We start from the raw sequence: 15,311 nt of genomic DNA on the forward strand, positions 1-15,311 counted from the left end.
TGCAAAGCACGAGAGAAAAATCCTGCAAACTTGGATTAGGGAGAAAAGCAACATGGAGGGAGGGAGAGAGACAGAGGGAGTGGGAGGAGGGAGCTCTGGGCTCTTGCTGTGCCTTTTTAATCCCTTGCTTTTGTATTTTAATCAATTCCCTCTCTCTCTCTCTCCCTCAGGAATCTCTTTGATGAAATGCTGCAAGGAGATGATCCAGAAAGAGACATTTTGTGAGAAGGAGGAGGAGGAATCCTGGGCCAAGAATCGTTCTCTCTGCTGGGGACTGACTGACTGAGACCTTCACCGCAGCCTGGACCCAATGGGGGCCACGTGAGTAATGTCTGGGTTACTCTGGGATCACTGGGACATTCTGGGGACACTGGGGTATCACTGGGACATTCTGGGGACACTGGGGGATCACTGGGACATTCTGGGGACACTGGGGGGTGTCACTGGAACATTCAGGTGACACTGGGGGGGTCACTGGGACATCCAGGGGACACTGGGGGGGTCACTGGGACATTCTGGTGCCACTGTCTGGGTCACTGGGACATTCTGGGGACACTGGGGGGTCACTGGGACATTCTGGGGACACTGGGGGATCACTGGGACATTCTGGGGACACTGGGTGTGTCACTGGAACATTCAGGTGACACTGGGGGGTCACTGGGACATCCAGGGGACACTGGGGGGTCACTGGGACATTCTGGTGCCACTGTCTGGGTCACTGGACATTCTGGGACACTGGGGGGTCACTGGGACATTCTGGGGACACTGGGGTGTGTCACTGGAACATTCAGGTGATACTGGGGGGTCACTGGGACATCCGGGGGTCACTGGGGGGTCACTGGGACATTCTGGGGACACTGGGGGTCATTGGGACATTCTGGGGACACTGGGGGGTCACTGGGACATTCAGGGGACACTGAGGGATCACTGGGACATTCTGGGGTCACTGGGGGGGGTCATTGGGACATTCTGGGGCCACGGGGGGGGGGTCCACTGGGATATTCTGGGGCCACTGGGGGGGATCACTGGGACATTCTGGGGACACTGGGGGGTCACTGGGTTTTCAACAGGAGGGTGGAGATCACACAGAGAGGGGGAAGGGATTGAACAGGGAGAGGGGGAAGGGATTGAACAGGGAGAGGGGGAAGGGATTGAACAGGGAGAGGGGGAAGGGATTGAACAGGGAGAGGGGGAAGGGATTGAACAGGGAGAGGGGGAAGGGATGGCTGCCATTTTGTCCAAGATGGGGGCCACGCCGGCCGTCGTTTTCTCCATGCTGTCCCCGTGCCATAACACAGAAATATATAAATACATTATAAATATATAGATAATATATTATAAATACAAGTTGTTGTTGTGGTGGTGGCCCAAACACAAAGGCCGCCACTCTGGCATCCCCGGCTGCACTCTGGGCTGACCGGCTGCACTCTGGGCTGACCGGCTGCACTCTGGGCTGACCGGCTGCACTCTGGGCTGACCGGCTGCACTCTGGGCTGACCGGCTGCACTCTGGGCTGACCGGCTGCACTCTGGGCTGACCGGCTGCACTCTGGGATGCCCGGCTGCACTCTGGGCTGACTGGCTGCACTCTGCCATCACTCTGGGGTCACTGGGACATTCTGGGGTCACTGCGGGATCACCGGGGGCACTCTGTCGGCCACCTGCCGCCATTTTGTCCAAGATGGTGGCTGCGTTGCCCGCCATTTTGTCCAAGATTGCGTCTCGCCGGCCGCTATTTTGTTTAATTTATTATATAAATAATTCAATTGTTTAAAATGTAATGTTAATAATTCAATAGTTTAATTCAATATAAAAATAATCAATTGCTTAATTTATTACATAAAGAAGCCAATTGTTTAATGTATTATATCAATAATTATTTAATTTAATGTACAATTAGTTCAACTATTTAATTATATAAATAATTCAATAGTTTATATTATATAAATAATTCAATGCATTAATTCATTATATAAATAATTTAACAGCTTAATTTATTATATAATAATTCATGTGTCTAATTTATTATATCAGAAATCCAATAGTTTTAATTTATAATGAATTGTTTTATTTATTGTATAAATAATTCAATTGCTCAATTCATTATATAAATAATTCAAGTATTTAATTTATTATAAAAATAATACAATAGTTTAATTCATTTCATGAATAATACAAGTGTTAAATTTATTATATAAAGAAACAATTCTTTAATTTATTATATAAATAATTGAATTGATTATTTGATTATCTAAACAATTCAAATGTTTAATTTATGATATAAATAATTCAAAAGCTCAAATCATTAGAAAAATAATACAAGTGTTAAATTTATTATATAAAGAAACAATTAGAATCATAGAAGTTTACAACATGGAAACAGGCCCTTCGGCCCAACATGTCCATGTCGCCCAGTTTATACCACTAAGCTAGTCCCAATTGCCTGCACTTGGCCCATATCCCTCTATACCCATCTTACCCATGTAACTGTCCAAATGCTATTTAAAAGACAAAATTGTACCCGCCTCGACTACTGCCTCTGGCAGCTCGTTCCAGACACTCACCACCCTTTGAGTGAAAAAATTGCCCCTCTGGACCCTTTTGTATCTCTCCCCTCTCACCTTAAATCTATGTCCCCTCGTTATAGACTCCCCTACCTTTGGGAAAAGATTTTGACTATCTACCTTATCTATGCTCCTCATTATTTTATAGACTTCTATAAGATCACTCCGAAACCTCCTACTATCCAGGGAAAAAAGTCTCAGTCTATCCAACCTCTCCCGATAAGTCAAACCATCAAGTCCCAGTAGCATCCTAGTAAATCTTTTCTGCACTCTTTCTAGCTTAATAATATCCTTTCTATAATAGGGTGACCAGAACTGTACACAGTATTCCAAGTGTGGCCTTACTAATGTCTTGTACAACTTCAACAAGACATCCCAACTCCTCCTATTCATTGTTCTGACCAATGAAACCAAGCATGCTGAATGCCTTCTTCACCACCCTATCCACCTGTGACTCCACTTTCAAGGAGCTATGAACCTGTACTCCTCGATCTCTTTGTTCTATAACTCTCCCCAATGCCCTACCATTAACGGAGTAGGTCCTCGCCCGATTCGATCCACCAAAATGCATCACCTCACATTTATCTAAATTAAACTCCATCTGCCATTCATCGGCCCACTGGCCCAATTTATCAAGATCCCGCTGCAATCCGAGAGAACCTTCTTCACTGTCCACAATGCCACCAATCTTGTGTCATCTGCAAACTTACTAACCATGCCTCCTAAATTCTTATCCAAATCATTAATATAAATAACAAATAACAGCGGACCCAGCACCGATCCCTGAGGCACACCACCGGTCACAGGCCTCCAGTTTGAAAAACAACCCTCGACAACAATTTTGTATCCAATTTATTATGTAAATAATTCAAGTGTTTCATTCATTATATAAATAATTCAACTAAATATTGAATTCTTTATATAATAAATTAAACAAAGGAATATTTATATAATGAATTAAACTATTGAATTATTTTTATGATACAATAAATAAACACTAATTGTTCATGTAACAAATTAAACAATTGATTATTTAATGAATTGAACTGTTCAATAATTTATGAAATGAATTGAACGATTGAATTATTTATATTATAAACTAAACACTTGAATTATCTGCTTCCAAAGTCTTTGTTTTTCGGCCTGATATTAAGATCATCAATGGCGGCTGCAGCACCCAGCATGCAGCGCGGTTCAGATTGTGCCCTATCTGAATCAGTGGAGACCAGCGCGCAGGCGCAGTAGTGCCTCATTATCGGTCAGTGTGTCCTGAGCATGCGCGGCCAGTCGAGGCTGCGGGAGGAGCGCGTTCGGTGCAGGTCAGAGGATCGGAGCAAGAGGCTCAATAAACCCCGGGGCCCGGGTCCGGGCTCAGGCCCAGGCTCAGGCTTTACAAACCCCGAGTGCGGCCCCAGACCCGAATATAAAACAGTGAACATTATCCCCCCCTCACTACCCGCCGGGAAATGAAGGGGAAATGGGGATCGGTCAGGGAGCGTCTGTAAATGAAGGAGAAATGGTGATCGGTCAGGGAGCGTCTGTAAATGGAGGAGAAATGGTGATCGGTCAGGGAGCGTCTGTAAATGAAGGAGAAATGGTGATCGGTCAGGGAGCGTCTGCAAATGAAGGAGAAATGGCGATCGGTCGGGGAGTGTCTGTAAATGAAGGAGAAGTGGTGATCTCCATATCTTCAGTCATCCAGGGAGCTCTATCTTTGGATGTTGTTCCTTTCCTCCTCGTGGGAATCTGTCTACTCTGTACCCAAACCAACTCCTCCTTGAAGGCCTCCCATTGTTCAATTACTCTTCTGCCTGACAATTTTTGATTCCAATCCACCTGGACAAGATCCCTTTTTAACTCACTGGAATTAGCCCTCCTCCAGTTAAGAATTTTCACATTTGACTGTCCCTTGTCCTTTTCCATAACTATTCTAAACCTAATGAGATTATGATCACTGCTGCCCCACTGAAACATGCTCCACCTGCCCCACTTCATTCTCCACACCGAGCCCACTGCTGCACTCACACTCACTCTCACACTCTCTCACACTCTCTCACACTCACTCTCACATTCCTCTCTCACCCTTTCACTTATGGTTTCGGGCCACTGAAAGATGATGCGATGGGTTTGGATTTCAGCACAGGGAGGAGGGAGAGTGTGTGGGACGGGGATTTACAGCTTTGAGGAATGAGAGAGGAAATAATGTTCCATAGAAAGTAAAGTTATCTGATCTGAATTTCTATCCTGTAATGACAGTGATAACTTTTATAAACTCCTTTCACAGGGGAGGATTTGCAGAGGGAAACTCAAACCAAAGATCACGTCAAGATCTGACAGAGTCACTCGATTCATCAGGACCTGAATATCATCGGCCTTTAAATGTGGAAGGAGAAACATTTGTCTGTTCTGTCTGTGGGAGAAGATTTCAAACATCAGTGTGAGTGGAAAAGCACCGAGACACACACTGAGTGAGAGTGTTCCAGTGCACTGACTGTGGAAAGAGCGTTAACCAGTTACACAGCCAGAAAAAACATCGCACCGTTCACAGCGGGGAGAAACCATACACGTGTTCTGTGTGTGGACGAGGTTTCAACTGATCGTCCAACCTGGAGAGACACAAGGACACCCGGACCATGGAGAAACCGTGGAAATGTGGGGACTGTGGGAAGGGATTCAATTACCCTTCAGAGCTGGAAACTCATCGACGCAGTCACACTGGGGAGAGGCCGTTCACCTGCTCCGTGTGTGGGAAGGGATTCATTCGGTCATCCAGCCTCCAGACACACCAGCGAGTTCACTCTGATGAGAGACCTTTTAAATGTTCTGACTGTGAGATGAGGTTTAAAAGCAAAATTAATCTGCTGATACACCAACGCACTCACACGGGGGAGAGGCCGTTCACCTGCTCCGTGTGTGGGAAGGGATTCACTATGTCATCCAGCCTCCAGACACACCAGCGAGTTCACACAGGGGAGAGACCTTTTAAATGTTCTGACTGTGAGAAAAGGTTTAAATGCAAAAGGAATCTGCTGACACACCAATGTACCCACACTGGGGAGAGGCCGTTCACCTGCTTCGTGTGTGGGAAGGGATTCACTCAGTCATCCACCCTGCTGACACACCAGCGAGTTCACTCTGGGGAGAGGCCGTTCACCTGCTCCGTGTGTGGGAAGGGATTCACTCAGTCATCCCTCCTCCTGACACACCAGCGAGTTCACACTGGGGAGAGGCCGTTCACCTGCTCCGTGTGTGGGAAGGGATACACTCGGTCATCCAGCCTCCTGACACACCAGCGAGTTCACTCTGATGAGAGATCTTTTAAATGTTCTGACTGTGAGAAGAGGTTTAAAAGCAAAAGTAATCTGCTGACACACCAACGCACTCACACTGGGGAGAGGCCGTTCATCTGCTCTGTGTGTGGGAAGGGATTCACTCGGTCATCTGAGCTTCTGACACACCAGCGAGTTCACACTGGGGAGAGGCCTTTTAAATGTTCTGACTGTGAGAAGAGGTTTAAAAGCAAAATTGAACTGCTGAAACACCAACGCACTCACACTGGGGAGAGACCGTTCATCTGCTCTGTGTGTGGGAAGGGATTCACTCGGTCATCTCACCTCCTGACACACCAGCGAGTTCACACTGGGGAGAGGCCGTTCACCTGCTCCGTGTGTGGGAAGAGATTCACACTGTCATCCAGCCTCCTGACACACCAGCAAGTTCACTCCGATGAGAGACCTTTTAAATGTTCTGACTGTGGGAAGAGGTTTAAAAGCAAATGTAATCTGCTGACACACCAATGCACCCACACTGGGGAGAGGCCGTTCACCTGCACCTTGTGTGGGATGAGATTCACTCGGTCATTCATCCTGCTGAGACACCAGCAAGTTCACTCCGATGAGAGACCTTTTAAATGTTCTGACTGTGAGAAGAGGTTTAAAAGCAAATTTAATCTGCTGACACACCAACGCACCCACACTGGGGAGAGGCCGTTCTCCTGCTCTGTGTATGGGAAGGGATTCACTGGGTCATCCACCCTGCTGAAACACCAGCGAGTTCGCACTGGAGAGGGGGCGTTCACCTGCTCTGTGTGTGGGAAGAGATTCACTCGGCCATCCAACCTGCTGAGACACCAGCGAGTTCACTCCGATGAGAGACCTTTTAAATGTTCTGACTGTGAGAAGAGGTATAAAAGCAAATTTAATCTGCTGACACACCAACGCACTCACACTGGGGAGGGGCCGTTCACCTGCTCAGTGTGCAGGAAGGGATTCACTTGGTCATCCTCCCTGCTGAAACACCAGCGAGTTCACACTGAGAGACCTTTAAATGTTCTGACTGTGGGAAGAGATTTAAAATCAGAAACGAACTGCTGTGACATCGACGCACTCACACTGGGGAGAGACTTTTCACCTGCTCCGTGTGTGGGAAGAGATTCACTCGATCATCCCACCTTCTGAAACATTAACTTGTTGACACTATTGAGTGACCTTTTAATGCAGTGACTGTGAGAAGAGCTTTAAAAGCAGAAATGAACTGCTGACACATCAACGCATGCCCATTGGTTGAGAGACTGTTCACCTGCTCCGTGTGTGGGAAGGGATTCACTCAGTCATCACACGTGCTGAGACACCAGCGAGTTCACGAAATGAGCAAGTCCAACGAGCCGGTCTGTAACACAGGCCAATGACTCAGTGCAGCTCGTTACCCAGTCACTGGGCTCCGTTATAGCCTCTCCTGTCAGTATCACACAAAGAGAAATTGTAAATCTGAAACAGAAAGAGATAATGTATAACACTTCATATCAACCACCAGTTTTTCCCTCTTTCCGGCTTTTAAAACAATCTGTTTCACAGTTTGTCAAACCCGAAACAGCCTCTGGGATTTGCTGATTGAGAATTTCAGTGGAAATTGGGACCGTCATTAAGTATCGGAACAAATATCCCCGCTGAGGTTTCGGGATTGTTACTGGTTTATTGATATCAGTGAGTGACCAATTTTAAACCAGGTGAGGGTCTGAACCTAAGGTAAGAGCCTGGGAAAGACAAGAGATTCTTCAATGTATCAAGTTAAATTACACTGATTCCACCAACACTGGACATCACATCCCTCAAACATTGTTACCTGTTACTGTATAAAACTGGTGAGGGTGGAAATGGGAAATAACTGAAAAAAACTTCATTGCATCAAAGTTAATTCTGATCATTATTATTATACAAACATTCTACAGCCGGTCCCTTAAAAAGGACCCAATATCAAACCAGTCCCCAGTCCTTGGGCCTGTGCCTATGTTGTGATTTGCACCCGCTTCTGACTGACTTGGTATCAGACGCACTCCCGTCAACAGTAAACGGATGGAGCCGGATCCATAAGAGAAAAATGAGGACCGAGCTCCGCGGTTCTCCCAGAGTGCGGGAGGCGGAGTAACAGCAGCAGACAGAGAGATCTCTCTAAACCAGCCGCTGCCGCCGGAGAGAAGCGAGTCCCGTTCCGAGCCGTGTCTGTCAGGCGCCCGCTGACCCTCTCTTCACTGAAGGGGACCGATTCAGCACCAACTCACACACCCACCATTGGATCATTGAATCACCTTCAACACCTGAATTACATCACCACTTAATCCTCTATACACGAGGAAATACAAACCTTGTCCACGCAGCTTGCCCTCATAATGTAACCATTTTAGCCCCGGTATCATTCTGGTCTTTCTGCGCTGCACCTCCTGCAAGGCCAATATATCCTTCCTGAGGTTTGGTGCCCAGGACTGAATGCCGTACTCTAAATGTGGCCTTAGCAGAGTTTATAGAATACGAACATAACTTCCACCCTTTTGAATTCCAGTTCCCTTGAGATAAAGGCCGATATTCCATTAGCCATTTTAATTATTTTTTGCACCTGTCTGCCAACTCTTCGTGATTTCCCGAAGTATCTCTGCTCACCCACAGTTCCTGGCTTCTCACCATTTTGAAAATACTCTGATTTATCTTGCTTAGGGCCAAAGTGGATGGCCTCACACTTCCCCAGATTGAAACTTTGAACAGTCTGGGGCTCTTTTGTATAGAAAAGAGAAGGCTGAGGGTGACCTGATACAGGACTTTAAGATTATGCAAGGGTTTGATCGGTCAGATGTAGATAAGGTGTTTGTACTTTTGGGAGTGGGGATGTGAGAACTTAGGGCCATGAATATAATAGTCATCAATAAATCCAATATCGCATTCAAGAGAAACAGACTTCCCCAGAGAGTCGTTAGAATGTGCAGCTCTCTCCCACAAGGAGTAGTTAATGCGAATCGCATGGATGCATTTACGGGGAAGCTGGATAAACACATGGAGGAGAAGGGAATATTAGAGTTTGCTCATCGGGTTAGATGAAGAGGGGTTGGAGGAGGCTCGTCTGCAGCATAAACACCGGTATAGTCTCGTTGGGCCGAATTGCCTGTTTCTGTGATGTACATTCGATGTAATTCTATGTAAGCTCCATCTGACACAGTTTTACCAACTCACTGAATCTATCAATTTCCCTTTGTAACTTTATGCTCCCATCTCCACTACTCACTGTGCCTCTTAACTTGGTGTCTTCGACAAACCTGGATATTCGGCTCTCTATTCCTTTATCTACCTCAATTATACATATAATAAAAAGATGATTTGCCGGTACAGATCCCTGGGGGACACCACTAATCAAATCCTGTCAATTTGAGTACATACCCATTAACCCTACTCTCTGTCTCCTACCTCCAAACCAACTCCCTCCCAATGTCAATGGGTTGCTTTGAATTCCACGTGCTCTCATTTCTGTTCACAGTCTCTGATGTTAAACCTTAACGAATGCCTCTGGAAGTCAATATACACATAACCCCCATAGACACTCCATTATTTACATTAGTTACATCTTCAAAACATTCAACTAGTTTCGTTAGACTTGACTTACCCTTTACAAATCCATGCTGGCTCTCTCTGATCAATTCATGTTTATCCAAGTGCTCAGTCATTCTTTCCCTAATAACAGATTCTGGTAACTTCCCCACAACAGACGTCAGACTAATAGGTCTATAATTTCCTGTTTTATCTCTCCTACCCTTCCTAATTAATGGAATGACATTTGAAATGTTTCAATCCATGGAACAATTCCTGAATCAAGAGAGTTTTGAAAGATCATGACTAAAGCATGTACAATTTCCTCACCTATTCCCCTTCGTCCCCTGGGATGGTCACCATCAGGTCCTGGGGATTTGTCTATCTTTAATCTAATTGTTTTCTCCAATACCATTATTTTACTTTCACTGAAACAGTCTGAACCCACAACAGAATGTGACGTGTAGCTGATAGATATTAATGAGAGGTGGGAATTATTACCATAATTTGGCTCCGTGGCTTAGTTGCTTAAAGTGCTTGTCCAGTAAACTAGAGATCCTGGATTCAACTCCCAGCGGTGCTTTTGTGTAATTCATGGTGTTTGGTGAATTTTAGAAGGAAAAACGCACAATGCGGTGTTTGTGTTTTGTTCAGGATCCAACACGGAACTGATCAGGAAGTCTCTTCAAAAATGCCTTTTCATTATACAGACAGCCCTCTCATAGAATGTGTCAGTGACACGTTCTTGTTTCTGGGCTCGTTGAGGTCGGGGGATAATTCTCGATTCGAGGGTCATACCCTGGAGAAGCCCTAATTTAACCCTAGACTTTTGATCTTGACGTGCGGTTCAAACTTTTGCAAAGAGGAAAAATAAATCCCCAAATCGCTCCACCTGAATCTCAAGCAGTCTCGGAAGAAGTTCAGTTCAAACAATCAGGGCTTTAAAGGCACCTCAATGACCTGCACTTTCATTGAACGAGCTTTGCTTACAATTGCATTCGACCTTGAAACCGCTCTGGGCTTTCATCTCACTGAAGCAGAGTGTGGCCGCTTTGTATCTGTGAGCATGTCGGTGACGAGGTTCGCTCTGATATTGGTCGCTTTCAATTTTTAAGATCTCGCCAAACTCAGGGAAAAGAAACTGAGAATCGAATTGTCCCTGTAAGTGATGAATTGAAGGGATTGGTGCTCCAAGCAGATCTGGAAAATGCGCAGTGCGGTCGCTCAGGAATTCCAAATCCACCCTCTCACCACTCGGCGATCATATTAACTGAGCAGAGAATAAATGTCACACCCTTTATTTTGGAAAAGCAAAACGGTGGGGATTTTTATCATAGCCCGATGCCTTTCGTGTTGGATCAGATGTTCCCCGTTGCGTTACTTTCATCTTCATCGGAGAACCGGTTCGGGCGTTCCTGTGATAAACGGCGACAATTGCCTGTTAATGTTAAATTTAAGATGCAGTCTATAAAATGATTAAATTTCATCACATGCAAAGCACAAAAATCTTATTAAAGTTTTGACTGTCTCTCGGTAACCACGTCAGCATCTCCTTCAGTCTGAAATAGAAAGTTATCGGTTGATTAATGGTGATTAAAACAGTCATTCAACTATGAACAGGGTTTAATTAGCTTCATGTAATTATTTATTAAGTTCATAACTCTTGTTAAAGTTAATTCTCTGACTGGGAATGGAACCACGCGGTGATGGGAGCACTGAATTTTAACCACCAGTCCATCGGGGAGCTCCCAGGATTGAGCACCAGACACTATGGAACTGATGACATTTATTTTTCTTTCACTCTTCCGTGATTCATTCAGCTCTGTGTTTATTCTCAGGCCTCTTATCTCTCCCTTCTTTTCAGCTTCTGACTGCGGATATTCCTCTGGTCAAATATGAATAATATAGAATATCTCACAGCCCCGCTATATTTGCTCTTTCTCTGTACAGTTCTGTACAAAATCAAACTGTACGCAGATACCGACAGTGTCTCTCCCTCACTCCCCACAGGAGCAGCAGGAGATGACACTTTAAACTGCCAGTTGCTTCAAACGATGCCCAATAGACCTGTGTTGCCTTGGAGTTTTCCCAGGAGCTGCATTGATTCGGTGTGTGAATTTTGGAAATGGAAACATGTCCATCAGCAGCTTGTGGGAGTATTTTCCCTCACTTTCCATTCCATGTCCATGCCTACTTGCACTTGGTGATGTCATTGCCTGAACATCACCTTCTGTCCCGATAGTCGTTCGAACAGAAAATGCCATTTTGTGCGAGCAGCTTGTCTGACACGAAAATGACCTGAATTACAAAGGGGCGAGTGGGAAAGGCCGCGTTGGTCTGCTTGTTCACAGCAAAGAATTTTCAGCGTTACCTTGTGGTTCAGTGTTTAGGATTCGGAGCTTTCATCACCACGGCAACGGTTCGATTGGTGTCTGTCTCAACATCTGCATATTATCCACTCTACCATAAGTGGACTGGACTCAAATTGCTGATGTTTCACTGTGAGGGTGAAGAGACATAAATGTGTGGACATTAGTTACGAATTCATCAGCTGGGTTGCACCTTTGCTTCTCCCCCCCGTCTCAGTCTTTCCATCTTTACCCTTCACTGCCGGTGTTCCAGGTTCGATCATCCGTGGCCGTTCAACGAAGCCTGAGAAGTCCATGAGGGAAAAACACAGAGAGTCAGAGACAGAGACAAGGTGGGATCAAAGTACAGGAAGAAATAGGATCAATGTCAAGTTCTGCGAACGGGCAGAATTTAAGATGGAGCTTGGGAGAGATTCCTTCACGTGTCTCGCAATTTTGCAAGAGACCATTGGGCTCCAAATTAAAAGCATGAGCCGCGCTGGAGAGTCTCTCTGAGAGAGGGAATGCGGTTCGTCAACTCCAGTTCATCGTTATTTGAGCAGTAAAAATAACTTTAAGAAGTATCACTGCGAGGAGGATTCGAACGTACGCAGGAAATCCCCAGGGGATTTCGAGTCCAACGCCTTAACCACTCGGCCATCGCAGCTACAAACATCTGTTATGCACGGCTGTAAATCAGAATGTGATCTGTGATACAATGTTCTCTCTGACAGGTGAAAGGCTCTGATCCCTGGTCTGTGCTGATTCTCTGATAGTTTACTGGGTAAAGGCCCTGATCCCCGGTCTGTGCTGATTCCCTGATAGTTTACTGGGATTCATTCTGTATCTGTCAGTCTCTGGTACTGTGTGTGAGTGTGGGATTCATTCTGTATCTGTCAGTCTCTGGTACAGTGTGTGAACTTGGGATTGATTCTGTATCTTGTCAGCATTGTGTGTGAGAGTTTGTGATTCATTCTTTATATGCAGTCTCTCATACTGTGTGTTAGTGTGGGATTCTTTCGGTATCTGTCAGTCTCTGGTACTCCATGTGAGTGTGGGACTCATTCTTTATATACAGTCCCCATGACTGTGGGAGTTGAATTCATCCTAAATATGCAGTTACTCATACTGCATGTTAGTGTGGGATTCATACTGTACCTATCATTCCCTGGTACTTGATGAGAGTGTGGGATTAACTCTGTGTCTGTCAGTCTCTAGTACTGTATGTGAGTTTGGGATTCATTCTGTATCTGTGAGTGTTGGATTCATTCTGTGTTTGTGTGTCTCTGGTACTGTATCTGAATGTGAGATTCATTCTGTATCTGTACGTAATTATTCTCTCAGATTACATTATTGCGTTCAATACTTTAGCTTTAATATCTTAATGTTTGAAGAGTTTTACTCCTTATTTAATTTGTAAATATGGACGAACTTTAGGATTTAATGTTGGAGGTTTTAATCAGATAATTTGTGTGCTTTTTGGACTACTATTAAATCTGAGTACAATTGTGGATGATAATGAATCTTTCAAACTGATAAGGTGACATTTTTGAATTGGTTTGTAATGTGTAGATCAGTCTGTAGAAATGGAATTGATACTGTATCTTTCAGTCTAATATTGTATGAGATTTTTGGACTGGTATATAATGTGTACCTCAGTCTGCACTAATAGAATTGATACTCTATCTTTAAATTTCATTCTGCGAGTGCAGTCTGAACTGGTATCTAATTTGCTTCTCAGGTTTACTATCTTTCAGTATTTCTCAATCGATACTGTACGTGAGGTTTGGATTTGTAGCAAATGGTACACTTTTCGAATGGATATTGCATGTATTAAAGTCATGTGTGTGAGAGTTCTGGGATAGTATTCAATTGGAATCTCGGGTACATTATTGGGATTCATTCTGTCCCTTTCAATCGGATACCATGTGTGATTTCTCTCTGGTATTTAATTCGTAGCTATGTTGCCCTATTGTGAGATTGACACAGTGCCTTTCAATCTGAGAGTGTGATTTTGGACTGGGATTTTTGTATCTACCTGTCAGCGGGACAGAGTTCGGGGCAAATGGAACAGTGTCTGCCTCACCCGCTCTGTTTGACTGTTGGATTGAAATTGTGTCTCTGGAACTTGGGATCAGTGTGAGACTGACTACTTCTGCTGTCTGAGACTGTGGAACTGATGACCTGTCTGTGTCTCTGTGCTCTGTGGGTGATAATGTACCTCCTGTGTGTGAGAAGGAGCTGGCTGCACTCCTCCTTGTGCCTCGGGTGGAGGAAACATCATATTCATTCTGGATCATTCAAGGATTCGCCTGTGGAAAGAAAATTATCTCTTGTAACCCAAGAAACGGTGAGGTTGAAAATGGAAAAGTGATCAGTTTAATATCTCTAATGATCATTTTGAATATCCACAAATGAAAACCAGTGATACAAACAGTGTCAGTGTCTGACTCCACTGCAGCACTCAGCTTCTGCACACCAGGTGTGTTGGGCTATTTTACAACAATTTAGTGACATCCAGACACAACCCAACCCCTGCACTGATCCATGAATGGGACCACCCGATGGGGCAGGGACCTTTGTCCAGGTCAGGTTTCTAATCCCCTCTCCCATGGGACTAACCGTTCAACCCAAATATAACAGCCGCTGTTTAAATTGTGTCCTTCACACTTCTCACCTGGTGCCTGCAATAGATGCTCTTTGTATAACTCCCCACATCCTTACTGTCCGGCTCTGTTTCCACTCTTCACTGTCCAAGAACAATAAACAGGGTGAGACTGGAACTAAACCAGGACCATTCACTCCTGGTTTGGGGAGTGAAAGCAGCAATGGTTTTAATAGCAGGTTCTTCCCATTCTCTCTCCCTTCCCCTGGACACACCCTGTCCACACCCAGCCCGAGAATGACCTCTCCCTTCCCCCCTCTCACTCCATGTTCCGGGACCAGTTCCTGATCCACTCCGCCTCTTACAAACAGCCCCCGGACTCCCCCTGCCCTTCCCCCGGACTCAATGCCGATCTCTGAGCCCATCTGCGGACACGGTCCCAGAGCGATGAGCTGCTGTAACGAGGCTGCTCTTTGCTCCCTTCCCCCGGGGTCCGTGATCTCTCCATTCCCGCCTGTCTGAGCAAAGGAAGTGGGTCTGGGGGAAAGGTCAGAGGGAATGGGCTCCACAGGCAGTGCAGGAACAGGCACCAGAATGGGAAACAGATGGGATTCCACCAGTGCCTAACGCTGGAATCCAGACTGACTTTACAATCTCCAACTATTAAACTCGAGGTTTCCATCCCTGCTGTTTCTCTCGGGCTCTTTTGATGGGAAAGAGTCTTTCAGAGATAAAGTGAGCGGCTGTGGAATGAACCAATGGGTTCTGTTCATTCTTGGCTCCCTTACTGATAAAGTAACGTTTGACTCCGAAACTGGAGGGAGGATTCCTCAAACCAATCCTGGAGAAACGGGGGAGGAAAGTGGGAGTCGGTGTATTTGCTGGGACCGTGTAGGATTAATATCAGGCAGCAACAGTCCCAGTTTATTTCAATCGGAGTGAAACTC

The 15,311-nt window shown here is 45.3% G+C and overlaps 1 protein-coding gene across 1 annotated transcript; it reads left to right on the forward strand.

Annotated features, from left to right (window-relative positions):
* Positions 1–172: 172 nt before the first annotated feature.
* On the forward strand, positions 173–10,951 carry LOC137314442 (zinc finger protein 585A-like). Its single transcript, XM_067979793.1, has 2 exons — positions 173–321; positions 4,848–10,951. Exon 2 carries the CDS (start codon positions 5,197–5,199, stop codon positions 7,018–7,020), a length of 1,824 nt encoding a protein of 607 aa, XP_067835894.1. The 5' UTR covers positions 173–321; positions 4,848–5,196; the 3' UTR covers positions 7,021–10,951.
* The last annotated feature ends 4,360 nt before the right edge of the window (positions 10,952–15,311 follow it).

The sequence above is a fragment of the Heptranchias perlo genome, unplaced genomic scaffold, assembly GCF_035084215.1.
Source record: "Heptranchias perlo isolate sHepPer1 unplaced genomic scaffold, sHepPer1.hap1 HAP1_SCAFFOLD_509, whole genome shotgun sequence".
Taxonomy (NCBI): Eukaryota; Metazoa; Chordata; class Chondrichthyes; order Hexanchiformes; family Hexanchidae; genus Heptranchias; species Heptranchias perlo.